This window comes from Musa acuminata, chromosome BXJ2-6, assembly GCF_036884655.1.
Source record: "Musa acuminata AAA Group cultivar baxijiao chromosome BXJ2-6, Cavendish_Baxijiao_AAA, whole genome shotgun sequence".
Taxonomy (NCBI): domain Eukaryota; kingdom Viridiplantae; phylum Streptophyta; class Magnoliopsida; order Zingiberales; family Musaceae; genus Musa; species Musa acuminata.
This window is the reverse complement of record NC_088343.1, coordinates 38065954-38092813: the sequence shown is the minus strand read 5'-3', so window position 1 is coordinate 38092813 and position 26860 is coordinate 38065954. Positions and strand designations below refer to the sequence as shown.

General features: G+C 40.1%; 2 protein-coding genes across 2 annotated transcripts; one reads left to right on the top strand and one right to left on the bottom strand.

Annotated features, from left to right (window-relative positions):
• Window positions 1-235: 235 nt before the first annotated feature.
• Window positions 236-16717, bottom strand: LOC135615462 (uncharacterized). The gene is made up of 14 exons (XM_065113993.1): window positions 16456-16717; window positions 16213-16360; window positions 15999-16117; window positions 15568-15655; window positions 15287-15430; window positions 13546-13697; window positions 12270-12380; window positions 11448-11544; window positions 9339-9482; window positions 9193-9230; window positions 9011-9103; window positions 4259-4342; window positions 2104-2253; window positions 236-534 (listed from the first exon to the last, which is right to left on the bottom strand). Exons 1-14 carry the CDS (start codon window positions 16522-16524, stop codon window positions 421-423), a joined length of 1551 nt encoding a protein of 516 aa, XP_064970065.1. The 5' UTR covers window positions 16525-16717; the 3' UTR covers window positions 236-420.
• Window positions 16718-18460: 1743 nt separating this feature from the next.
• LOC135615463 (aspartic proteinase NANA, chloroplast-like) lies at window positions 18461-20930 on the top strand. The gene is made up of 2 exons (XM_065113994.1): window positions 18461-19239; window positions 19954-20930. The coding sequence occupies exons 1-2, from the start codon at window positions 18644-18646 to the stop codon at window positions 20768-20770; spliced, it is 1413 nt and encodes a 470-aa protein (XP_064970066.1). The 5' UTR covers window positions 18461-18643; the 3' UTR covers window positions 20771-20930.
• Window positions 20931-26860: the final 5930 nt, after the last annotated feature.

Genomic DNA, 26860 nt, shown 5'->3' with positions numbered 1-26860 from the left:
ACCTGAGGAGGACTACACATTTGAAGAAGAGAACAGAGTTCAAGTAAGATACTTGTTTTATAAGGCAGTCCCCCACTTTTAAGTCATTGGGAATAGGAGATAACTGAAGCCTCTCTCTCTCTCTCTCTCTCTCTCTCTATATATATATATATATATATATATATATATAGAGAGAGAGAGAGAGAGAGAGAGAGAGAGAGAGAGAGAAGGTGACAATCACAGTACAGCAACGGAATGATTCGAAAAAATCATTTTCAGAAACAAAAGTTGATGATGTAACAACGTATCCCAGGGTCGACGACCCTGTTGGTCTGGTTAAGCAACAATTTCCTGCCACAACAAAGTTGTCATAAACCTCCTTTACAAATATGATTAAAAAAAAAAAAACTCAAGCTACATATATGACAAAAGCTACACGCCCTAACGTTTGAAGTCGTGGAATAACATCAGAGCATCATCAACTTTCAGAAGGGACAATTCCAATATCATCCTACTTTTCCTCAGCTGTTCACGTTTTTCCCTAGCCTGCAGAACCTGCCACAACAAAGTTGGCAAGCGTGATGCCATAAATAGGCGGAAGAAAAGCTATTCCTTGAAATAGCACAACAGTCAAAGCCAACTTATGACTTGCAGCAGTAATATGAATGATTTACGAGGCACCATAAAACAAAAATCAGGTTGTTTTGGTTTGCTTTTGGATTGCCAGTCAATGGCAACGTAATTTGCAATGAAACATAAAACAATCAATTTTGGAAAACTCACTAATTGCTAAAATCTATAGAGATACAACATAAAGTGGCAGAAACAGAAGCAGATCGTTTCTTGGAAAACTCTTTTAAGTACCTGTAGATGCTAAAATAGCAACTGATGCATGCCTGAAAATTTGGATATCTTATGCTAGCTAACAATTTTAGCACCTTTGGAAGTTGAGAAGATTTCATATCTACAAGCATAAGCCTTTGTAAATGAAAATTACGCTCTGAACCGGAGTTGTGATAAATTTAACAAACTAAGCTAAATTTAACAAACAAGCTGACTCCAAATCAACACTATGCTGTGAAGATAATAATTATTCAATTAGTTAAACCAAAATTATAAACAATGGTCCATTGTAGATAAATACATGGGTTGGCCACTCGCCAATTATGTAAGCACATAGCAAGCATGGCACCATACAGCATGGGTTGGCCACTCGCCAATTATGTGTGCCAAGTGCCACTAAGAAACCATGACAAGACCTATTGGATATCAGAAGCCAAGAAAACAAGAGTAAGGCTGCACTATCAAAAGAAATATATATTTAACAGTGTTCAAATATAAATCTGGAATGTTACATGGTATTTATCCCAGCATAAAGTTTAACTAAAGTTCCTGGAGCAATAAATTCCAAGGCTGTACAAAAGATTAATAGAATTATCTTCCTTTAGGACTGATCCTCACGAAAGTTATTGGTCAAACAATGGGGACAAAATTAAGTACAAACCTTTGACAAGGCAGTCAAGAACAGGAAAAGCAAATAATCATAAGAGAAATGAGCATTAACATAACATACAGCATCTAAGATTACAGAATATATCAAAGTTACAGTACTTAGAAAACCAAAAAATAAATAAATAGATGACGTATGACTATAGCTTGAGATGTACACTTCTGTCTGACAAATGCTAAAATTAGATTTCAACAGTCAGGTAGAAAAGCAACAGTCCTCGTACAGAGGCAATTGCAGCTATTGACTTAGCACAGCCATCACCAGAAATTAACAATTTGGTTACTGTCCAAATCAGCAATTCAGCATGCTATTAACATGACGTTTTCCCCATCTATAAAAGTTGGGCAAATGACATGGTAACAAGGCTACATCTAGAACCTAAAGGCCATTTGTAATAGGTCAAGTGGCATTGACATCATGCTATTTGTTATAGATCAAGTGGCCTTGACGTCATGATGACTAATTGGAACAAAGTAACCCATTACACCATCATTGAATTAAATAATTACTATTACAGACATTCAACTGCTTCTAATAAGTAGCTTAAAATAAACAGAACAGGTGGGAAAAATAGGACCACGAAAAGTCCATAACAAAGAATAAAAATCACCAACCTCTTGTTCCTGTTCAACTATATGAGCAATCTTTTGATTCAAATTAAGTGCAGCATGATACATATGATTTAGGACAAGCTCCCAAAGTGAATGCTTTTCCACTTTCCACAAGAAATGTTGCAACTGTCCAGCACCAATCGAAATAACTTTCTGTGAACAGAACAAGGAAACCCCATTCAGATTACTAGCGAGTTATTATATTTGGAATTACCAAAAAAGATTTCTGCATTTCATATTTACTTCAAGTAGATAAAATATCATAGTCATGTGCAGACAATTAGTATTTTAAGAGTGTATATATAATTTACAAAATCAATATAAAGTGCATAATTTGCATGGCATAATATACTTTAACCAACATAACAAACCATTAACATTGGTCAACACACCTCCGAGGTTAAAGTACATGCAAACAGGACTTAGATATATCTGAGTTCACAGAACATACTGGATAAGAATCTGAAAACAACCAAAAACAGAACCTACACAAGCTAGATGTCATTCGATTTGACATTTTTGGACCCTTATAATATAACTGTTGTAAACAACTCTGTTCTTCATAACATGAATTTTCTTTGAAAAATATTCATAAAATTCCAATTTTCATACCACACTGGACAAGTACTAAGATCCTAGCACAATTGTGACCAGATTTGTGTGGTATCTTCACCCAATTAATACATAGTAGCTGAAGAATAATGTTATATCTAGGAGTTTGGATCGGTATATACTCTCATATTAATGAACTGCTTGTCAGCTAGATTCTTACACTGCTCCATCAATAAATTAAATTTATGAAATGCTCATTGCTAGTGAACTCAATTATAGGTCATCTTGAAATCATATTTAGGTGCTGTTCACATAGAATCATGGTTTGTTGTATTGATGCGTACCGCCTAGTACAAGTGGTACGTACCAATCAAACTGGAAACCAGTACATGGGCCGCCCTATTCCAGGCAGTACAGTTATATGACCCCATATTGTCCGATACGAGGTTTGTACCGATCAGTAACAGTCGAAATCCGATAGCTATCGAACGGTACAGGTCAATAACGATCAAATTCCACTTTAGAATCTTAATTTAACCCCTTTTTTTTTCACGTATTTTTGGAGCCATTTTTGGTGATCTTTGGCATATCATCTGTATGCCCATGTACCAACATATGGTACATTTGTATGCACGATGAGTACCGTACCAACACATGGTCGGTACATAGGTACGGACCGATTCAACAAACCATGCATAGAGTAATCAGATTTTTTCATAGTAGCCTGTGTATGAAGTATGATACAGAAGCACAAAAAGAATAAATAATGCAGAAGTTGATTAGGACAAATCTTAGGATGATCAGTTGGAAATTATCTCGACACAAACTAATCATCTGTTTAGTACATGAAAATGAAGATAGAAATTGCTTAAGGCTAGATGATGGGTTTAAACATATATGATCGGTCAGAAAAAGAATGGCAGTCAGAAAAAAGAAAACAGTTTCAAATTAGCTTTTTTATAGGTTCCTGAAGAGGTGTCTTTCTTGCTAATTTTACCCTCACTAGGAATTTAGTAACATCTTTGCAATTTTAACATCACATTGACAAAAGTTGCATAATGTCATCTCATATAAACCCACTTGATCTGAAAAGGGCCAGGACAATAACAACGAGACAGATGACATCTGGCTGACTATTACAAAAAAAATTCCCACTTAGCAACGACAACAACAAACCAAAAAGACTTCCCACTTAGCACATAAAAGACTAATTTTTTGCACAAGAAATCCCTTATAGATGTTAACAGATTTCATCATGTAGAATAAACTCTTACACCATTGTTATAGCCAATGGACAACAAGCACTGACACAATGTCATAAACACAGAATCTTACAAAGAGTAAAATATATTAAAAACCTCAAACCAAAATTCCAAATGCCCAAATGAAGCAGTAAGAAGTATTTAATAAAATAGGTAAATGAACCTAAAAAATGCAAATATAAGCTAGAAGCCAACATGATTGTGATAACCTTCTCTCTGTTACAAATAAATCACACATGTTGCAGGGTTATAAGCATACACGAAACAGATTTTCACACAAGCCAATAATGAATCTCTATGCTAATAAATGAAAATGCATATTGTCCCAATAAAAGTTACTTCACCTGCATATACAGGTAATCATCATTCCAAAGCTTGTATAAAATCCCCTGGGCAACTTTCTTTTCAACAAATGTGATATCTGAGATCTACAAAGATGAAACAACTGAGTGTTAATGAATAAAACATGGAAGAAACTGCAAATGTGATACCGAGCCGTACCGCCCGGTACGGGCGGTATATACCGGTCCGACAGGTTGTCGGTACGCGGATCGCTCGGTACCGGTCCGCACTGTAGCAGTGCTACAGTAACACCGTATCGCACTGTAGCACTGCTACAGTACTCGATACACCATACCATACCAGTACCGAGCCCAGGTCGAAATACCGGTACAGTACGGTATTACGAACCTTGGAAGAAAGAAACCAAAATCTTTACATTAGGCAAATTATTTTTATCGACTATACACTTTAGTCTGTTCTCTGCCATCAATTGAATTATCAAAGCACAGATAGCATCAGAATTATGTATGTGTCATATAAACAGCTTTTATGATGTCTATAATTCTATATGACTGCTGCACTTTTAAGTAAATGACACCTAGGTCTATCAAATCTGTCAAACCACAATTAGCAAGGTGTTTAGAATTAAGCCCATGTCAATTTTATCATATTTGTCTCTGAGCCACAAGATATCACTTATATAGCTGTTTTTATTTTTAACTTATGCAAAACTCGTAACATTATTTCACAGAACATATGTAACAGCATCGTGTAGTCCATAGAAAGTAAATATAGTGAACCATTACAGTCTTAGTTACTCAAAAAACAGTGATTTAAAAGGCACTAGGCGCCCGCTCGAGCGAAGTGAAGCACCCCCAAATATTATAATTAAAATAATAGATAACTAAATAAAAATATGCTAAACATGTTTATGAAGACCTATATTTGAATTAAACTGCTCCAAAAGCATCTTGTTAGCCAGGAATGCTTTGTTGCTCTAAGACATCATCACGTAAAAGCTAAGAGAGTTTCATGTATACCAAGAATGTTTTGTTAACCAGGGAGTTTCTTGACCAAAGTTGGACAAGAGCCAACCAGTTAATTAACAGGAAAGTGGGGGAATGGACGAAGCAGTTTGATTAACAAGAAGGTGGGGGAAGCAAAGGGTGGCGAACGAAACAGCAGCTGCGAATGGATGAAGCTGCAGTGGCAGACAAAGGCAGCAGACAATGTTGTCGACGACGTTGAACGGAGCTGCAGCATCGAACGAAGCGTGTAAAGGCAGCGAACGAAGGCAATGGAAGAGGTTGCCATTGGCAGCGGACAGAGCTACGACAGTAGCGGACAGAAATATAGCGGTGGAAGAGGTTTAGGGTTTAGACGAGCTGCAGTGGCAGACGATCTCTAGTGTCGGACGAGTTGTAGTGGCGAACGAGCTGCAATGGCGGGCAAGCTCCAACAACGAATGAGTTGCAACGACGGCAGCTGAGCTACAGCGGTGAACGAGATTGGAGGTTGCCGACGACGGTTGGCAGAGCGAATAAAGGCGACAGATGTAGGGTTTCTTTCACCTTTGTTTTCTTTTACTGGGACAGGCGAGGGAGGGGGTTGGACTAAGTTAGTTGGTTCGATTGAACCAACTTATAAGTCCAATCGAACCAACGATTGAACCCAAGTCCCAAAGTTGGCATGGGTGCTCACTCGAGGCGCTTGGCGCCTAAGCTCAGGCGAACACCCGAGTAGCGCTTCATTGAAGCGCAGCGCTTGGGGTTTCTGCGAGGCGCTCGAGCCTCGCCATGCCCAAGCGCCTTTTAAAACCACTCGTCAAAAAGAAATGAAAAATTAGAATACCGACAAACTTTATTCATATAAAAGCTGGTGATGGCTGCATTAATCTCTGTTGCTGTTTAACTTTGCTAAAGGTAATGCCCTCTCATAATACACGGATCATTTTCTTTTGGCCAAGTCTTCTCTGGTCCGTCACTTACGAAAACTAAGTCCAAATATCTCAGTTTCACAACTTGGACTTAGACAAGCATATGCACAAGACCATAGCAAACAATTTTCTCACACCTTAAAACTCATATGGCACTACCTCTACTTATAATTGATTAAACAAACTATTACAAACTCTCTTTTCAATTTGTCCTAGTAATACCAATCATCCAAGTCGATATCCTCATTTCTACATTATCTTCATGAGCATATTCCATACTTTCATGTTCTACATCATCTCACCTTACAATCAACATTTTCCATATTGTCATAGGTGTAATTTGTAATTGCATGATGCATCAGACACACTTCTTTCAATTAATCATCTTGCTAATGTTTTACAAATATTTAGTGTCCCCTTCATGTTAGATATAACCCACTTAAATCTTTATTTCTTGACATAGACATTAATAGATGTGCATTCCATATAGTCATAAAGTTTCATCATACATATCAAGCATAGTTCCTAAATTAATCTCTGTTACATCAATTAGAATAACATCATCAACAAAGGTTAACTTGAAACAGATCGTTTATGAATTGTAGGTTGCCACAACAAGTGCAAATAGGTCAGAAATTAAATTATAACCCTTGGCACAAAGCAACCACAAGTAGTAACTAGTTCTAACATATATTTTCACTAGTTCTTACAATAGCAGCTACTTCCAATGATTTAAAAAGCGCTAGGCGCTCGCCTAAACGAAGCGAGATGCTCTAAAATATTAAAATATAAAAATTATATAATATAATTAATAAATATGATTATTTAAATAAAAATATGATATTAAATTAAAAATATACTATTAACATTATATTATTTACTGTTAACAGTAGTTAGAGGGAATACAAGGGTTATTGACAGTGAAAATCAACAGTGGAAAGTGGTAGCAATAGCGGTGAGAAGCTGAGAGTGGCGGCAGCGGAGGATTAGTTTAAGACAGCTACGTCAGCAACGGAAGCTCCAAAGGGCGTTCGTTGGTGGCGGAGGAACCTGCGGTCCTCTCCCTCAACAATGGAAGGAACTGCACACGGAGCGATGATGTAAGGAAGCTACGAGCTCTTGCTAGGCCGTTGGACTTGTCCATTGACGACAAAGGAAGGCTCCGTCTGTTGCACCTACGACGGAGGCAACGACAGAAGCGTTGACAGCGGAGGCAGAAGCAACGCTAGGGTTGGCTTGGGGTCGTGCGAGCGTGAAGGGTAGCTTTTGAGGGTAAGAAATTGAGTTACTAACTACTGTTGAACCAAACCAAACTTAAAAGTCTGGTTCAGTTGCCTTATTTAAACCAGGCGCTCACCCGAAGCGCTCGGCATTTGGGTTCGTGCGAGTGCCCAGGCAGTGCGCTTCAATCCCAAGCAACACCTCATTGAAGCACGCCATCTGGTCCACACACGAGGCGCTCAAGCCTCACCTCGCCCGAGCACCTATTTAAATCACTGGCTACATCATATATGTTCTTAATCACAACTATGTACCAAATAAACAATTTCTTCATCCCTTTAAGTCAAATAAATCGGGTCCCTAAGGGTACTATGTGATTTTTCAAAAGCATCAAAATTCCATAATCTATATGTACATATGAATCCAAGATGAGTCTGGCAGACTGCCAAACCGGTATGATACCACAATACTGACCAGTATACTTGGGCATTACCAACAACAAAAAACAAAATTAAAAATAGAAACAAGAAACAAGAAAGATGAGAGACAAGTAATACTATTGTTTCCTCTGATTTCCACAGTTTCCTTACCAGAGGTCAAAGACACTGAAGATACTACACACCATACTGAAAAAAGATCAGTGTTCTCTTCCTCTCCTTTTCTTCTTTGCTTCTCTTATATTTTTTCTATCTGCTACCACTCATAATGAACAGGAACAATGGCAGTGAGATTGAAGACTTTCAGCCATTAAAGGTCTAAAATTCTTTGTTTGTCTTTTTTTGGGACTAAAAACTTTGGCTATGCTAAGAGAGCATGAAATGATAGAGACCAAGATAGGTTGGTTTGAACTGGATTTAAGTTTATACCATAGGTACCAGATATTCTCTGTGTCGTTACTGCTAGGATTAGTAAATACCAAGCCAACTACTACAGTTCAAGTGACATTTTAAGCATTGATTGGGATCAAGAACTGCCTTTCTGAGTGTCATTCCCACACTGAAAGGTTGCTGCAAATCATACCAGATCAACTCACAATATGAGTTGGCTTTGGAACAAAAATCCACCTATTAAGAATGGATTTGAAATGCTCGCTGTGTCCATGTCAGTTAACTTAAAACACTTCGTCAGGCGCTTCACAATCACCATATATATGAAATCTTGTGCCATCTAATTATGTAAACGAAATGCTTACATCTATCATCTCTGTAAGGCTTCAAGACATTGAATATTAGCAATATGTATGTAACTTAGACGTAGTTGTTCCTTGACAACTACTTTGACAATCATCAACAGTAAAAGTTCTAATCCTAAGGCCAAAAAAGAGAAATACCTCAACTATGAGAAACTACACAGGCACAAGAGGCATAATAATAAATTATACACTATATAAAACCATTATAATACATCTCAACATATAATCTTCTTTTATGTTTCTGAACTTGTTGGCTAACTTCTTCATTTTTTTGCGGATGAGATGATGCTACTAAAATATTAACTGCCATGCATATTATTTCTAGCTTCCAGGAAATCTAGAAAAAACTTTATCAATCTAAAATCAACAAAATGTAAAACTCCAGATTAGGTCATCAAGGAAAAAAGCAAGCCCCAAAAAGATCTAAAATTTATGGGCAAAATCTCTTAGCAGGAAAGGCATTACCTGTTCCGTCTCAACTAGAGAACCTTTTTTAATTAACAATCTAAATATCCTATATGCCTCTTTTCCGTATCTTGATAACACAAGAGACTCCACCTAAAAATGGAACACAAGAAAGGTAAATGTGCTGCAATCCTGAAGATTGCGAAAATAATTTGAGAAACAAAAATACAGAACTTACGTACCTCATCATTCTGACAAGATTCAATTATGCATTGCACTTCTACAAGCCATGAAAATAAACAATGTCAAAAGACAAAAGTTAGAACTCCAAGAACTATAAGTCTGTTTTAATAAACCCAACAGATGCCAGAGGTAAGAACACGTTTACCCATTTTGTAGAATACATTGTTATCCTCGATGGAAGAAGAACAACCAAGTTGATCAAGGACAATCCTAATGTGTTCCAACGTCATAGAGATACCACCAGGCTTTCCTCTCACTGCTTCCAAAATACCATCCATTGATGCTTTAACTACAGATAAAACAGCAAAATATAAGTGGTTAGAATTGGATCTTCTATATATAAATTCCAATAAAGAAGTAAATCCCAAATTTTCAGTAGCCATATGATTTCAAAACATAATTTTTAGATCAATGATAACTTTATTAATTAAACTGAAAGATAATAAGATAGTTTATTTAAATCTTAAATGCTAGAATGAATTTATGGTGGCTTTTCTAGGCTTGTAGATATGGATTCTCATTTCTCAGGAAATAGGCTTTATGGATCGACTTGTGCAATCATAATTAAACAGATAATTTAACATGTGTAACCTACGAAGTTTGTACATCTAGATATACTGATAGAAAGATGAGGCTTCAGAGAGAGATATATATAAATGTATATATTTAAATGTGACAAGCCAAGATCAAAATATTCATTGCTATCTTGAATATCTTTTGGCATTCAAACATGGGGATTTCCCTTCTTGTGCAAGAAAGATCACCTAGACTTTCATACACCATGTTTCATGAACTTATTGTCACGGACAAACTTCTAAACAGGGATGTTTGATGTAATGCTTATGTATGTCCGTGTCTTTTGGTATGTTCATGCTTTGCACAGCATGTAGAGGGACGACCGAAGTCTTAATAGTCCCATTTTAGTTAGGTTGGTGGCCTCTTTAGGCTTGTAAATAAAGATTATGTCATGTGGACACTTGTGAGAAATTTTTGGTCTGTAATGAACCATTTTGACCCTTTGTTGTGCAACTGTTCAGAGCTTGTAAAATCTGTTTGTAATTTGCATTGTCTATGAAGTGTTTCCGGAAATGTTTGCTTGTGGATCCTAAGGCGTTTTCTCTAACCCGTTCTCTCTTTTGGGGGGGGTTCTAAGAGACCATGGGAGGCTTTCGGGAGGCTGACCTTTGCGAACGGACACGCAAGGGTGCCGCACGACTTAGGCAAAACCAGCTAAGTCCGAATATCTTTTGGCATTCAAATATGGGGATTCCCCTTCTTGTGCAAGAAAGATCACCTAGACTTTCATACACCATGTTTCATGAACTTATGACGAAAACAAAAGATCTCCTCTAGAATCAAGTACATTAAGTTTTTACAGAAGAACATCTAATTCTGCATTTTGGATAAGTGACTGTCTGCATGAAAACAAAGGTACAAGAACAGATAATTAAGGTTCAAACCAAGGATTTTAATTTCGAATAATACCACCCGTACCGGGCGGTATCAGCCTAGCTGCGACAAGGGTAGAAGAACCATCGAGAGAGAAGAGGAAGAAGATGCTCGAAGAAGAGGGAGAAGAAGGGGGAGATTCGGGAGAACCTCGACGCTTTCCAATCCGACGCCACCCTCCCTCGACAATCCCGATCCAGAAGGTAACGGAGAGGCGACGGCTCGGCTTCTTCTTTGCAGAAGGCCGTAGACGCCTGTGGCCTTCGCTGCATTCTTCATCGAAGGTCGAAGGCATCTGTGGCCTTCGACGCCTTTGTTGAACACCGCAGATGAGGAGAAGACCGGTCTTCTCCTCGTCTAACGCGACGAGGAGAAGTAAAGGAGGCGACGTCACCGAGGTAGCATACACCCTAACGTACCGCTCGGTACACCTATACCGTACTGTACCGAGCAAAGCTCGAAACACCAGAATGATACGAAATTACGAACCTTGGTTCAAACAACTTCAAAATCTCCAAGAAGAATTTGTTCAACAAAAGTAATGAAACATCTAGGCCATAGCATATTCGCAGTACACTCATCGTTAAGTCACAAAGTAAGCCGAAGCAGTTGAATGACAAGCAAGTTAATGTTAAGGAAATAAATATAATGAAAAATTGAATTATGTAAATCAATTGTGACTTTACTTCATAAATTGTTGATTCATTTAGAAAAGGTGTAAATGAAGCACAGAGTTCCAGCTGTAAAAGCAACCCTAGATAATATGCCTCTAAAAAACAAATGAAGTACAGACATCAGATATTACCAAAATTATCTTTTTCTTGATCACTTGACTCTATAAGTGCTTCCAACACGACACCAGCATCAAGACCTAGCCTTGATCTTACGTTTGCAACACAAGCCTAAGATGTATGAGGTAAAAAAAGACCAAGTCAGAAATATAAAAAGTCTTACGATGCTAAAATGGGTACTTATAATGGAAAAAAAAAGTACAATTAACAAAATAGTAACATAATATACTAAGAAAGAAGATACATCAAGTCTCACAACTCACAAGTATAAACTGTGCCCATTGCAGGAGGAATACTTGAGAAAAAGAAGAAACCATTAACACGACTATGAATGTGAATCTAGAAGTTCCCAAAGCAAACCTGATCAGAAGCTGCTTAATAATGAACAGTGCATTTAGTGATATGACTCACTACTCTTAAATACTGCAGGTAGAGGTGACCACTTAAAATTTAATAGTGGCAATTGAAAAACTTATTTCTCAATCCTATTTGTTTTCTGAATCATGATGAGCAAAAGAATCAAAACACAGAATTGTGAGCAAACAACATAGACAACCGCATGCCAATATAATCTCCAAGCAATAAATCAAATGATCAAAACATCAACAGTAGGATCTTTCTGTTGGTAAGAAGTACCAAGAGAGTTATTATAATTCTGTTATAGCTCATTTTACTTTGTTTTACTTTGTTCTTTATGGAGGTAGTAAATGGCAGAGCAGTTCCCAGATACCTGTGAGGAAATAATCAATACCTACATGACAAATAATCATATTCCTACATCACATATTAGGGATGGAACTAAACAGAGCAAAAACAAAGAAGAGTTTGATGGACACCTTCTTCTCGAGACAGTGAACAAATTTCTGAAAATTTGCCCGCCAAAGGACCTCAGTCTCAGTTATTGCAGCTTGAACCTCTTCATCCAACTCTAAAACCTCAAACTTGCGCTGTAAAATAATAATTTTAAATACAATAAAGTTACAATTAACATATGTCATGGTACAACTCTGTATCATCAGTGATAAACGAGCACGCAAGCTTGCATGCTCAGCTAAGTACAAAGGAAGTTTTTCAATTTTCAAATGCATCGCCATTTGGCAATTGAGATAGATGGGGAAAAAAATCCATCTTTTTAGGTTCCCTAGCAAAATATATTATCTCCAACTGTGTCTACTTTTGGAAGATTTTTAAGAATTCATTCGTCCGTTGTAAACTGTAAACTCAGTCCTAACTATTGGGTGTCGATTACATGGAATTCTTTTTCTCGCCATTGAGCTTTGTGCAGGTTAATAACCCTAGTCAGACTAACAGCTACCAGATCCCTCTTTATTAGAATGTTTTCTTAGGTCTCCCTCTACCCCTCCTCACATCGCTAGTTCTTATCAATTCATCTCATATATCCAAGGTGTACATGATTGCTTTCGAACATGTTGACAACATCTTAAACAGATCCCCCTTATTTTATCATAAAGCCAAATAATAAGTTAACAAAACCTTAATTACCTCTAAACATGCCTTGGAACATATAAGCAAACAAATACAAGGCAAGAAGAAACAAAAACAGGAAACAGAAAATTTTCTCTGTGGTCCAGCGCTGTGCCTATGTATGCAATTCACCATGTAAAAGTTTCACAATCTTTTCAGTAACAGAATGCAAATCTGTTGTATATTTCAAGGGTCCTTCAATTGACCACAAACCTATCAAGAAAGAAAGTCATCATGTAACTATATAAAGTCCATTTGCATTGCATAAGCTGGCATGAAGTTACAAATAGATTATGAACAAACTTCCAACTTCCTAACACATGAATAAAAAATCAATAATGTCAAAATGCATCATCATGAGAGATTTAGCAAGGCTTTCATCACATTTTCATGTTCTTTAATCAGGATTTTTTCTCATTATCGAAATGCACATACATGAGCAGCAGAAACAATGTGAGCGTAAGTACTTATTGCCTATTAGTAAAGTACAAATATTACACAATACGATATCTCAAGACAATAAAAAACCGTCCATGGGAAGGGATTATTAATGTCCAAACAAGATGGTCAAATAATTTTTCAGTCAATCGATACTAAAAGGCACACGAATTTGCTAGAAGAGTCAACCTTATCACCAACTGAGACATCCTGTTTATCTGCATCTTTTACATCTGAACTCTCACGTCCACTATCTGTAATTACAGAAAATCTTTCAGCATGGCTGAGTGCTGCAGCTATCATAGCTTGTTGCTCAAGAGAATATGTTTCTTCCTTAGACTGTAAAACAAAATGAACTAGACATATAAGGTTCCTGTTTCACCATAATCAAATACAGATGCAAGCATTACAGACTTTTTAAACCAAAAAGATCTGATACTACAAACAATCAACATGGTCTTCAACAAGGAAACCCAATCAAGAAAGAATATAGATCTTTCAGTCTGTAAAACCACACTCCAACAAAATAAATAACAACACTCAACTAGTGTCAGGACAATTAGAGGCCCATCCATATACATTAAGGATAGAATCAGAAAGGTTCATAAGTAGTCACAAAAACCATAAAATGACTGAACATAAAACAACGAAAAGTCAAAAAAATGAGGCGGACACCTTGGAAAAGTGATATGAAGCCATATTAACAACAAAATCTTAAATTCCACTGAAACATGAAGAGAAAATAATAGTGGTTAGACTGAAAATGTCCTAAAAAATGTTGAAAATGTTGAAACTAGAAGCTCCATGACTTGACATAACCATAGCATCTTCCACATTAAGTTATGTACTCTTTTGCAGCCACTTTAACAAAAAATAAAAAGAAAGTTGTGAGACACAAAAAGCAAAAGAAGAGTTAGAAAAGTGACATAGAAGCATAAAAACTATACTTCCGGTGATAATTTAAGAGAAAATACTAGTGGTTAGGTTGATATAGTCCTAAAAATTATAAAATTAGAATCATGATGAGTTCCTCCACATCAAAGTGATATATACTTTTGCAGTGCCTCTCAAATTAGCATACACTACTTTCTCAACCATAGTCAAACTTTTAAAATTCTACATCTAATGATTGCTTAGAATTCCCATACAACGTTCCTGAAGAAGACCAAATGTAGCGCCAAGAGTTCATAAAAGTAATGTGTCAGATATTTTGAACATATGCAGAATTTAAAACTGGAACAGAAAGTTTGTGTGACCTTAAACAAAAACTCGCAACATACTACTAATTTTGATCCTTCCGTCCATTCGTGAAGGTTTGAACATAGAGATTACTCCACAATAGGCATAGGACAGTTCTTCAAAGCTAGGTACAATGCAAATGTGTCCCGTTCCATGTAAACTAATCAAGATCAAATGTAAAGAAACCATCAGGTTAATTGCGGATTGAGTACACTTGAGCTATTTAGATCGTATGTTATTGATATGACTTGCCATAGTTTAACATCAACACTGATGTCTAGATTTCAATCATAGTCATTTCTTTAAGATTCAATAACTCTCACGCCATTTAGCCAAATAAACTATATTGCTTAACCACTCAAAAATACCTCCACTTTTGAAAAAAATCAAGTTATTCCCTATTTCTCCTCTCAAAAAGACCACCAACCATCACCAAATACTGCAAAATATATGTATATATATATATATATATATATATATATATATATATATATATATATATATATAAAACAATTGTTCCTCCATGTCAAGTCTTCATATTATCTAGGAATTGAAAAGATATACCCTCTAATTAGCAAGATATAGAACTGGAAGTAGTCTAAACAGGACATTAATTTTGATTTCATATCAAAGTCATAACACAAGGCTCGATAGATGCAGATATGAAACAGTTTACACTTTCAACTTATCTTAGCACTGCGTCTTCTAGCCGAAGCAGTTCCTTCTTCTGAAGTAGGTGCAATGAAGGGTTCAGGCCTTGGACAACGTTCAACATATTGTCCATGTACAAGTCTTTCCAAGTTCTTTCGCAAAACATCCCGAATACTTGAACTGTCTGTGGAGGATACATCACAATTTAAATATTCACCAAACTGAATGCCAATTTGGTTCCAGCAAATTTTCAACATAAAAATAATAACTACCTATCAAAAGATAAGAAGTAATGAACATCAGTGGAGATAGTTACCCTACCTTCCGATTGTTTTGAAGTTGCTCGTACCACAAGCTGATCAAAAGTCAGCCTACCATGTTGCAACAAACCCTCAAGAAGAGTTTCACACTACAAGAAGTACATAAAAGGAGTGTCACTTCCATTTATTGAAATGAATGCCTGATTCATCTGTGTTGCACAAAAATTTAATCCAATAAACAACGGCCTCCACAAACCAGTGAGGATTCATACGCACAAATAAAATGAGGACTGGACTAATAAGCGATGCATATAATAGTCTAAACAGGGACAAAGAATTTTAATTTCGGAAACCATTTGAGGTTAGCGTAATAATGCAGTAAAACAGTTCAGTAGTAGCAATTCATCCATCGGCCAAGAAATCCGCATGTACACGGATCAAACATAAAGTATAGATTCAATCTGATGACAGCAGGGACAAGAAAAAGCTGACCTGAGGGCCAAGATCGTCCCTGACGATGGCCAAGAACTTGGTGAAACGCATCCGGTGGAGGATGTTGTCAAAGAGCGCCATGTACTGCGTCAGCGACTTGGTCGCCCCTCCCGCCCCCGCTGCCGAGGAATCAGAACAAAGACCGAGAATCATCTCTGATATAATAAGTTGGAGGAGGAGGAGAAGGGAGAGGGAAGGGAAAAGTAGCGGTCACCTTGCTTGGGAACGGAGAATGCCTGGACGCAGTTGTGCTGGATGAGGACGAGGAGGCCATTCTTCACCTGGGAGTTGGAGAGCTCGGTGCAGCGGACGATTTCTTGGAGCGAGAGGGTTCCTCCCTGCAGGAGGCAACCGCACACCTTCTGCACCGATCAGACCAGACAGATAGAGATGGGTGTGAGAAGACGAAGAGAGGAAGAAGGGGGATGAATTGAAGCGACGGGGAGGGAGGGCTTACGGCGACAAGATCGCCGAAGTGGGCGGTCATGAGGCTGACGGCAAGGTTGAGGGCGTCTTGGCTGACCATCGTGGGCGGGGAGGAGATGTCTCCTTCCTCTTGTGTTGGTTCTTGGCGACGGCGAAAGAGACCCCGAGGAGGACGAAGAGGAGGGGACTTCGTTTCGGTTCTTCAAACCGTAACAGAAACCCTCCCGGCTCGTAGGGTTTTCAAGAATTGTTCTTGCCGTTCGGCGAAATTGGGGCCGAGATGTGACTGGTGAAGGGCCCGATTCTGCCAGCCCAACATATAACTCTCCGGTACCATGCCTCGGTGTCTGCAGTGGTACGTACGTGTACGTGTACGTGTACGTGTACGTGTACGTGTACGTGTACGTGTACGTGTCCATGGAGCGAATTTGCTTCCGTCTCCGATTGCCCGAGCAAGCCCAGGAAGCACAGGAGGCAGATGGCACGGCCCGTCTCCATCCCATTTAAGATCATACCAAGTGCGTCAGTGGTGGGGCCATCCTGGTCGTCTCCGCACCAACGTTGCGTCGAGATGGCAAGTGGCGAAGCGGTAAACACGCGCACTGTCCGCCTCTTCGAACTCACACAAACCGATACTGCCTCATCAATGCGCCATCCGGTTTGGTGTGGCGTTAAATTGGCCGAAGCCAACGACCAACTTCCACGGAATTTAACTGCATTTGGATCCTCGAATGCCATCATGTAGGATCCGAGATCCGAAAAGATGATCTGGTCGAGGATCCAAATCCTAGATTTTGGTTCGAAGCAAGACGATGACAGACCAACAGATTAAGAGAACAAATGGTCAAGTCATTCTTCGCCTTGCGTAGAAGACTGGCCAAAGCCGACGTCGATCCTCACTTTGGACTTCGGACTTCCGTTCGGCAACAGCGACCCAACTCAGCCACAGCGGTGACATCGCTGCACCACAGGGGCGCCCCACGAAGTGCGGCGATGACCACCGCCCCAGGCCAGCAACACGGGCGGGCCCCGCGCGCCATGGCTGTACCACACACATCTCAGCTATCGTGCGGCCCCTGCGACGCCGTAGCGGGGTGGAATCGACACCGTTCTCCGCCTTCCTCCCATGTGAGGGTAGACTTGATGAACCCGGGCCACATTACTGCTCGCCAGCTATGGAGCTGTGCTACCACCCACCCGCTGGTCAAACACAACCGTGTCCGCCGTACCTTCTATGCAAACCCCTCGCGGTAATAATTATACGCCCCCTAAACAAAACGCAAGTGGCTTAGGTTCCAGGTTTGACCTGATTCTGCATCACAAGGAGTATTAATGACATGCACACAGACACAGCGGCAGAGAGGAACCGTGAACTGGGACGATGTCGGAACTGTAGTTCGATTCGGATCACATTGGACGATGATGATGATGATGATCGAAGCCACGATAAACCAGCAGCAAGTGGGGTTCACGAAAGATATGGAAACGACGTGGCAATGGAGGCCGTCATGTCTTAATGCGTTTCCACAGGGAAGATGGTGATTAAGAAGGCGTGCACTCATCAAGCCCTCCGTCCACACGCAATCGCCGTGAAGCGAAACCATGTATCGCCGTCGCGATGTGAAGCATGATCGGTTTAATGCTGCCCGCCACTGTAGCCATTATTGTGCTGCGCATCACGTCACACTTCCCCCTCTTCCCATTATATCTCTTTTATTGTGTGGTTTAGAATTCCACTCCCCAATCATCACGTGGGTCAGGCGAGCGCGTCGCCCTTTTACTGATGCATAGTGCTAAACGCACACCGCCGTCTCCTCGGGTGAATCCCAGTCGCATTGAAAAGTACCGCAGGTAAAGAGAGAGAGAGGCGACAGAACTTGAGGAGTGAATATAACAACTCTGTTGTTTATTCTTCCAAGCATGGTTTACGAAGTCCTAACTTCCAAGCACAAAGAAGCTTCAGAAGACAAAAAATTGCGGCACTTTCTTCAACGACAGGCTTCATATATACAGATTGGATCACGGTAGATAAAGCTCTAGGGAGCGAAGTTGACAGGCCCGAAGAAGGCAAGTCAAGTGCGTGTGGGGAGAGAGAGGGAGAGGGTAAATTGGTGGAGCTTCTCTAGCTGCTGTACACTGGCCCCATATATCGGTATCTATTCTACCATCTTCCTGTACTTGGGCATTCTTGATCACGAGCTGGAGGCGCCAAAACTCCAATGCCTCCTCAGCTTCTCCTCCTTCTCCTCCTCCTCCTCCTCTGCTATCATGGCTTCCTCATCGCAGCCGCTGGAGAGCATTCGAGTCCCGTCCGCCTCGAGCTCGTCCGCCACCCCGCACCGAGCGGCGGCTCCCGGCTGGAACACGTGCAGGAGCTCTTCCGCAGCGACCGGCTCCGGCAGCGGATGATCCACGACCGGATCCAGCGGGGCCGCCACCGGCGGAGGGCGTGCGACGTCTCGCCGCCCTCCAAGAACGGGTCGTCCGTGCCGGCACCGGCGGCGGACTCCTTCAAAATGCCTCTCAAGTCCGGCGCGTACTCAGGCACGGGACAGTACTTCGTGCGGTTCCTCCTCGGCACGCCGGCGCAGCGGTTCCTGCTGGTAATGGATACGGGGAGCGACCTCACGTGGGTCAAGTGCCGGCTGCGCCCGCCTGGGTGCCGCGGCGGCGGCAACGGGACCCGCGACTTCCGCTCCGACGTGTCCTCCTCCTTCAAGCCCATCCCGTGCTCGTCGGACATGTGCAAGACTTCGCTACCCTTCTCGTTGACTACGTGCCCGACGCCGGCGAGCCCATGTGCTTACGACTACGGGTAACGTACCATTGGATCCTCCGATCTACCGTCTTTAAACAATTTGCATCTTCTCTTCCTACGTGAATCGAATCATGCAGTTATTATTCTTCTTTTCCCAACATAGTTTATGCGTTGTAGTAGCATTCGGATGTAAGAACATAGAAAACGGGATCGGATTGGAGGTTCTTTCCCAGAACACGAGACTGAGATGAGAGGAAGAAACTACAGCTTCCTAAATGGCAAAGACAAGAACTTCTTTTTATTGCATTCATTGTCGTCTAGTTTATCAGTGGGGCAACCCTGAGCTGGCTGTGTAGGGATTTCTTGGGATTTTGGCTACTGGAAAAAGGAGATTGTACGGGGTCCTGACAACCATCGCGAGCTGTGGTAGGCAGACGTTAGCCAGGGCTCATGAATGCCGCAAGGATTAGGAGCCAAGTTTTAGTTTCGATGACTCGTGCTTCGTCTTTCCTTGATGCTGCATTTTATACTGGTTTTTCGAGCATCATTTATCATGTCTGACGCAGCGGAATGTTTAAGAATCCGCACATTACTTGCTTCTCATCAGCGTTTAATTTGTGCTTCACACCGTGAAAGGAGGAGTGATCTCAAATTTAAGAGCCGTACGCTTGGAATCCAGGCTTTTAATATGGCAATCAATGCGCGATGATCCATTTGCATGCAAGGCGAAGGTGTGGGGCGATTAATTTGATGCGATGATGGCCGTCGCAGGTACTCGGACGGATCGACGGCCCAGGGCGTCTTCGCGAACGAGAAGGCGACCATCATCCTATCCAACGGCCGGCGCGCGAAGCTGCGGGGGTTGGTGGTGGGCTGCACGTCCACCTCCGCGGGGTCCAGCTTCTGGGCCGCGGACGGTGTTCTGGGCCTCGGCTACAGCGACATCTCCTTCGCGGGGCGCGCCACCGCTCGCTTCAAGGGCCGCTTCTCCTACTGCCTCGTGGACCACCTCAGCCCCCGTAACGCCTCCAGCTTCCTCACCTTCGGTCCCAACGCGGCCGCCCTCCCCTCGCCGCCTCCCCGCGAGACGGCGCTCGTCCTCGACCTCGAACCCTTCTACACCGTCGGCGTCGACGGCATCTCCGTGGACGGGGAGCTGCTGGCTATCCCGAGGATCGTATGGGACGTCGGCGCGGGCGGCGGAGCCATCCTCGACTCCGGGACGAGCCTGACAGTGTTAGCGGAGCCGGCGTACCGGGCGGTGGCGTCGGCGCTGAGCCGGCGACTGGAGGGGATCCCCAGGGTGAGCGTGGACCCCTTCGACTACTGCTACAACTGGACAGCCGCGGGCGGACAGCGCAAGCTGCCGCGAATGGTGGTCCACCTGGCCGGGTCGGCGGCGCTGGAGCCGCCAGCGAAGAGCTACGTGATCGACGTGGCGGACGGGGTGAAGTGCCTGGGGATCGCGGTGGCGCCGTGGCCGGGCGTGTCCACCATCGGCAACATCCTGCAGCAGGAGCACATGTGGGAGTTCGACCTCAAGAACCGACGGCTCAGATTCCGGCGATCCAGGTGCCGTCGTGAATGATGATGGGATCGGACGGCCCCGATTCTTTACCACAGCCCCGTTGATTCGCTTTATTTGATTGGTGGAGGTTGCTGCTGTTCACAAATGTGTTTGTTGTAAGAAGACAAGCTTATCGATGACGTGTTAATAATAAAGGATTAGGTGGATTGGGTTGGTGGCAGACTGACTGCATGTTGGGGCTCGGGCCCCACAAGGGTCGGCAATCACGGAGGAGGTCGCCCGTGATGTTTCGACTCCAGTGGGACCCAGAAATGATGCTCACGCACTAACCATTCCATCAGGCGATCGCGTAGCTGCCGACCCGATTGATTGGGAGCTGCAGCTGCCATCGCCAACCACATGGCACCAAATCTTGATTTAATGTGTCGTGAGGCCCACCGGGAATGTACACATTCATAAGAGGACATCGATTTAGCTGTCGATTGCTGACCCGCCGCGAAATAATTCATAAATGATGATGATGATTCGATTACTTGTTTTTCTCGCGAATTTCACCATATTTATTGAAGAAGCCATAAGCAAATTATCAGAATTTATTACAATTTCAACTTAAAAATACTTTTCTTTTCTCTCAATATTTTCATCTCTTAAATGTGTCAAATGATCTGTCTTGATAGTTATTTTTATGATTGTTGATCATGATAGATCGAAACACTATAAAATTATTCAGAGAAATAAAAAAAAGATAATTTACCTAAAAAGCTACAGGACTATTAAAAAAATAATTCATGGTTATTAGATCACTTAATTTTATCTAAGTCAGCTATTCATCAATATGCACCGAAATAGTAAAAAAAGCTACACTTTTGTAGACAAATTTTGACATCAAGGATGACCCCAAAAAAAATATCAAATGTCGTACAAATTAGAATTCTTACTAGTGATATTTATCATTAGTCTCTATGTTTTGGTGGGCTAAGTAAATTTTATTACTCGATAAACCTTTGATTAGTCTCTTTTTTTTTTCTTTGATTAATCTCTTTCATATTTACTTTTTATTTGTATTTCTCATTTCTGAAGTTCAAATGTATTAACCGGAAAAAAAGTTATAGCAATAGAAGTTGATAAGATCATTTAGTCTCATGTTGATTGAGGAGTATGGGAACCAAAGGCTCATAAATCTGTTGGGTCTTTATTACCCTCCAAGATGTCTTTTGAAGTTCACGGGCTCCTCCGAAAGGATAAAACCCTTTGACACTCGATCCAAATCGCTCAAAGCAAATAATTCCTCGTGCTTATGGGCTGCACCTGTCATCATAGAAGGCAAAAACAATAAGCATCCATAATGCATGAACTTTTTGGGCTTTCATTTGATGCCTCTTCTTTCATTAGATGTGCAATTGGTAGATAATTAAAATATTACCCAATTAATTATTAGAGGAGCCTTCATCGTGACTTTTGTCTATAAAATATTACCCAATTAGTTGGCTATAAAATATCTGTAAAACTTTTGTCTTTTTACTTTAATTTTCTTATGCTTACTTTTTGTTGATGGTATCCATTACCAATCTTCGTGTCTTAGTGGGCAAACTCTCATTCATCACTTACATTATGCAAAAGTTCGTCTTTCATTATGTTGCCAAAAGGTACAATCGATCTTTGGCTCGAAGCAACTTTACTTGTTCCATTGAGCATTCGTTATGTTGTCAAAATTATCTCAAAAGTGATGCTCGATAATGTTAGGATCGGAGCGGCACTAAGAGGGGGGGTGAATTAGTGCAGCGGATTAAAACTTCGGTTTTGATAAATCTTTCATACGATGAAAAGCAATATCGGAAATCGATTTTAGAAGCTTGATAACTTAGAAACGTATGGAAGCGTAGTAACTAAGTAGAGAAGTTTGCAGTATGTAAATGGCAAGAGTAGGATGCAAACCAGATAACGCAGTAGTTTTTAAAGTGGTTCGGTCAAAATGACCTACATCCACTTGTGAAGCCTTCTTCGAAGAGGCTTCCAACTTCCACTAGCAAATTTCTTATAGGGGAAGGACTAATACCCCTCTTACAACTTTTACAAGTGGTTCACACTCTTACAATTCTTTTCAACAAGATGGGAAGAGATGAACACTTAAGCAATATGAAAAACAAGGCTTGCAAAGACTATTCTAAGGCTCTTAACTCAAACTATTGCTTTTCAAAAGGTTGTTATCTCAGCTGAGATTTGAGGTGTATTTATAGGCCTCAAGAGGATTCAAATTTGGGCTCCAAAATTTGAATTCTCTTTGGTTTCCGAGGCCGGTGGTGCCACCGCCTGTCAGTGTCTGACACTGACAGTGGACTGGCGGTGCCACCGCCCAGTCTAGGCGGTGCCACCACCTAGGCCAATTCAGCTCACTGGTTGGGCTCCAAACTTGGCCCAAACCAGTCCGAACTCGGGCCCAATTGGCCCCTACTTGGGTTATAGGATTAACACCTAATTCTAACCCTAATTAACATACTAACTATGAATTAAAAGACATTTTCTAAGCTATTACAAAGTCTGTAAGTCAAGACTTCTTACGGCGAACTTCCGACGGTCTTCCGATAAACTCTCGGAAACCATTCTGCGGACTCCCGGCAAGCTCCTAGACTTCACGATTTGATCTTGGCGAGTTCCAACGAGCTTCTTCGGCAAGCTCCGATCTTTCTCGGTGAGCTCCGCGAACTTCCAACGAACCTTCCGGCGAGCTTCCGAAAAACCCTTCGACAAGCTCCCTATTCATTCTCGGCTAGTTCCGGCAGCATTCCCGACGAACATTCGGACTTCCGTCGAACTCTCGAACTCCCAACGAATCCTTCGTGTTTGACTCCGGCACTTTGTTTCGCTTTATGTCTTCATCGTTATCGTAGTTAATCCTGCACACACAAACCAAAACTTAACTCCGATCTAGACAATTATTACAACACGAATTGACATTATGTTGCCTGGCACGTCATTGGTTGGCACTTAGTCCGATTCTTTGGTGCATCATCCTCTCTTGCGTTTTGTTGCCCAATTGGCGGTTGACCTCCGCAACCCCGATATCCTTGGCGCAATTTCACTCTCCTTGGCCCGATGCCCGACGTCCGAAGTGTTCAGCCATCCAATATCCTAACGTGATCTCTTCCGGCACAACGTCAATTCCTCCTGCGTTAACTGTCTAATCCTGATCGAGTAGACCTGCATCACTCAAAATGCAGTTTAAATTATAAACACATATCAAGTGGTTTCATCATCAAAATACGAGATTCAACAGATAATTAATCGCAACTCGATACATATGTCAAGAAGTTAAGATCTAAGAAATCATAGAATGTATATTTTAAATATGAATTAATATTAAATACATATTTCTTAAGTTGGAGTTGACAAAAATGTTGTATTATAAACGTTAGATGCTAATACTATCTCAAGATAACATACATATGTATTTTGATATTTGTGGAACTTTAATATTTTTTTAAAAAAAATTAAAGTATATTATGATATTATCTAAAATCATAATATTACCAAAAGTATTTAATTAAGAATCAATATGATTTATGTCTTCTATAAGTTAAAATTGTATTTATTTATTTTTTTAAAAAAATATTTTATGTTTATTTATATGATTATACTATTTATTTATTATATACATTCATTCATTTATATACATATATATATATATACTTTTCAAATAAATAATAAAAATATTAGAATGATAAATTTATCATATACTATCTAATAGACTTTAGAAATATAATCTTACCAAACAATACTTACGTTACATTCAAGGAATATTGCTTTGGAAAGGAGCAATTTTGGGTGCAATGGAGCACCAGCTGAGGTCCAATCCAATTAATATTTTGGTAGGTGGCATGCAATGAACTCCGAGGAATAATATTTTGGTAGGTGTATATTTGATAGATGATTAAAATATGAGTCATTAATTTACGGGTGGAAACCCGTAAATTATTTGTCATATCTATAAAATCTCTATCAAGCTACAAACTTATTTGTCATATCTTTTGTCTCTGTCTACTTACCAGTTGTCCAATGGATCCTTTGGTTTAGAATTCGCATTCATGATATTTATATTATTCTTTTTTGTTTATGAATCTAACATGTATTTACGTGTTAGATTTGGACCGACGCGATCGTGGAGGTCCATGCATCGTTAGTCACACGAGTTGGGTTGGGTTGGGTCAAGCAAACATTGGATTGGTTCTTCGAGTCTTCTCCTCATGAATTAGAGGCATCATGTTATCCATATGCGGGCAAATTATACATTATATTATGTATTTAGATTTCAAAAAAAATCTTAAAAAAGACATTACTCAAGAATTAGAATACAAAAGAAGCTTTGTCGATAAAAGCAAAAAAATAATATACTTGAAAGAGTCATTTTTTTTCTCAAAAAATACATATCTAATTGTCTTTATATATTAGACTAATTAGTACATTGTTAAATTTCTTTTTTATATAATTAAGAATTGATAGGAAATATTTCTATATCACCCCATAGCGATAATCGACAACCACATCAGAACCAACATGACATCTCAGAGTTGATGTGACACACAGCACGATCTCGAAGCGATGTAGCAGACTCGAAGCAATGCAGTGGATTTGGAAACGATGCATAGCTATATTTGAGATCGTACAAAGCAGCTCCAAACGCCACGGAGCCAGAACAGTCAACCCTTATCGTCCGGGGCAAACGAACAGACCGTCTAAAATATCAATGGTCATTAACAACTTACGTACGATCGACCCTTGGGGTGAGGTACAAACTCAACCCTCGACTAACGCTGGGGGGCAGATCTAAAATACTCAATGCTATCATAAAAAAAAAACTAAACTAAGTTTCAAATGGATCGAGCCAAGAATCCCCCTCTTGGTATTGACCTTTTGTGCAGAGAACTAACGCCGAAGGTAATCTCAGCTCCTTATAGGCTGGACCAAGAGATGTCCATTATTACTCCGACCTCACCTTTATTTCTATCTTAAAACGTCTAATGAACATCCTAACACAATCGAGATTGAATCAAACCATACCAACCCCCGATCACAGTGTAAAGGACTACAACAAGGAATCAAACACATTCAAAATATATCAAAACTCTCATGCCTCTAAAATCAGTACATACGTAATATATATATATATATATATATATATATATATATATATATATATATATATATATATATATATATATATATATATATATATATATATATATATATATAAGGTGAGAGAAATACCTTCGAATTGTAAGTTTCATATGATTTGGACCCGATGGCTAATTTTAATATACTAATTCTGTGCTCTCGAAAAAGAGAAGCAAAAACATAGTAGCAAACTTTCGTCGGCCTTTCTACGTGCCAACAACTAAAAAGCTAATCTTCTTCACGGCTTCACCTCTTGTCTTCGAGCCTCACCACCATAAAGGAGGAGCCACACCACCATTTAGGAGGAATCGACATGACATATGTCATAATGGGAAGCGTTAGGTGTGCACGCATTAAGGAGGAATCGACATGACATTTCTCATAATGGGATGCGTTAAGTGGTGCACAGCAAGTGTAAGTGCTAAATGTTCAGAAAATATTTATGAAGAGATTGAAAAAACGATTATAAAATAATTTCATATTAATAAATATTAAATTAATATTTAACAACATGATGCACTTGCAGTAAACTTTGATCACGAGGCTTTTTATTAGGATCATATTATTTAGATTTGAAATATCCAACACAATTATTTTCTTTAAGTAGTTCAATATTAGGTTTCTATTAACGTCAACATTGATGGGCTTGTTCACGCTTTCAAATTGATGCATCATGCGATGGTGCGGTAGCAAGCACACATCTATTCGTGCTATTCAATCGATAAAAAGATGGCGGTCCATTTGGGTATTCAAATGCTTCTTCATCATTAGCAAGCTTAGTAAATTAGTATCTTACATTGACATGACAACTGCGTGACAATGAATGTTCAATTATTGGTGGAGTTCCTACGCCAATAATTGATACCGTGTCTGTTTTGGATACTCATTTAGATAGTTTTTAGGGTTTCTAAAGGGGGTTAAGAGATTATGGGAGGTGAATAAGATAAGCCTTACTATTCATCTTTGTATTATTGATAATAT

What these genes read in the sequence shown, in the direction of transcription:
- LOC135615462 (XM_065113993.1), bottom strand. Translation starts at nt 16,524, where the DNA reads ATGGTCAGCCAAGACGCCCTCAACCTTGCCGTCAGCCTCATGACCGCC. An exon ending in GGGACGATCTTGGCCCTCAG is followed by an intron (nt 15,656 to 15,998) that starts GTCAGCTTTTTC and finishes TACTTCTTGTAG; the next exon opens with TGTGAAACTCTTCTTGAGGG. An exon ending in ATGTCTCAGTTGGTGATAAG is followed by an intron (nt 12,381 to 13,545) that starts GTTGACTCTTCT and finishes ATTATTTTACAG; the next exon opens with CGCAAGTTTGAGGTTTTAGA.
- LOC135615463 (XM_065113994.1), top strand. Translation starts at nt 18,644, where the DNA reads ATGCCTCCTCAGCTTCTCCTCCTTCTCCTCCTCCTCCTCCTCTGCTAT. An exon ending in CCATGTGCTTACGACTACGG is followed by an intron (nt 19,240 to 19,953) that starts GTAACGTACCAT and finishes TGGCCGTCGCAG; the next exon opens with GTACTCGGACGGATCGACGG.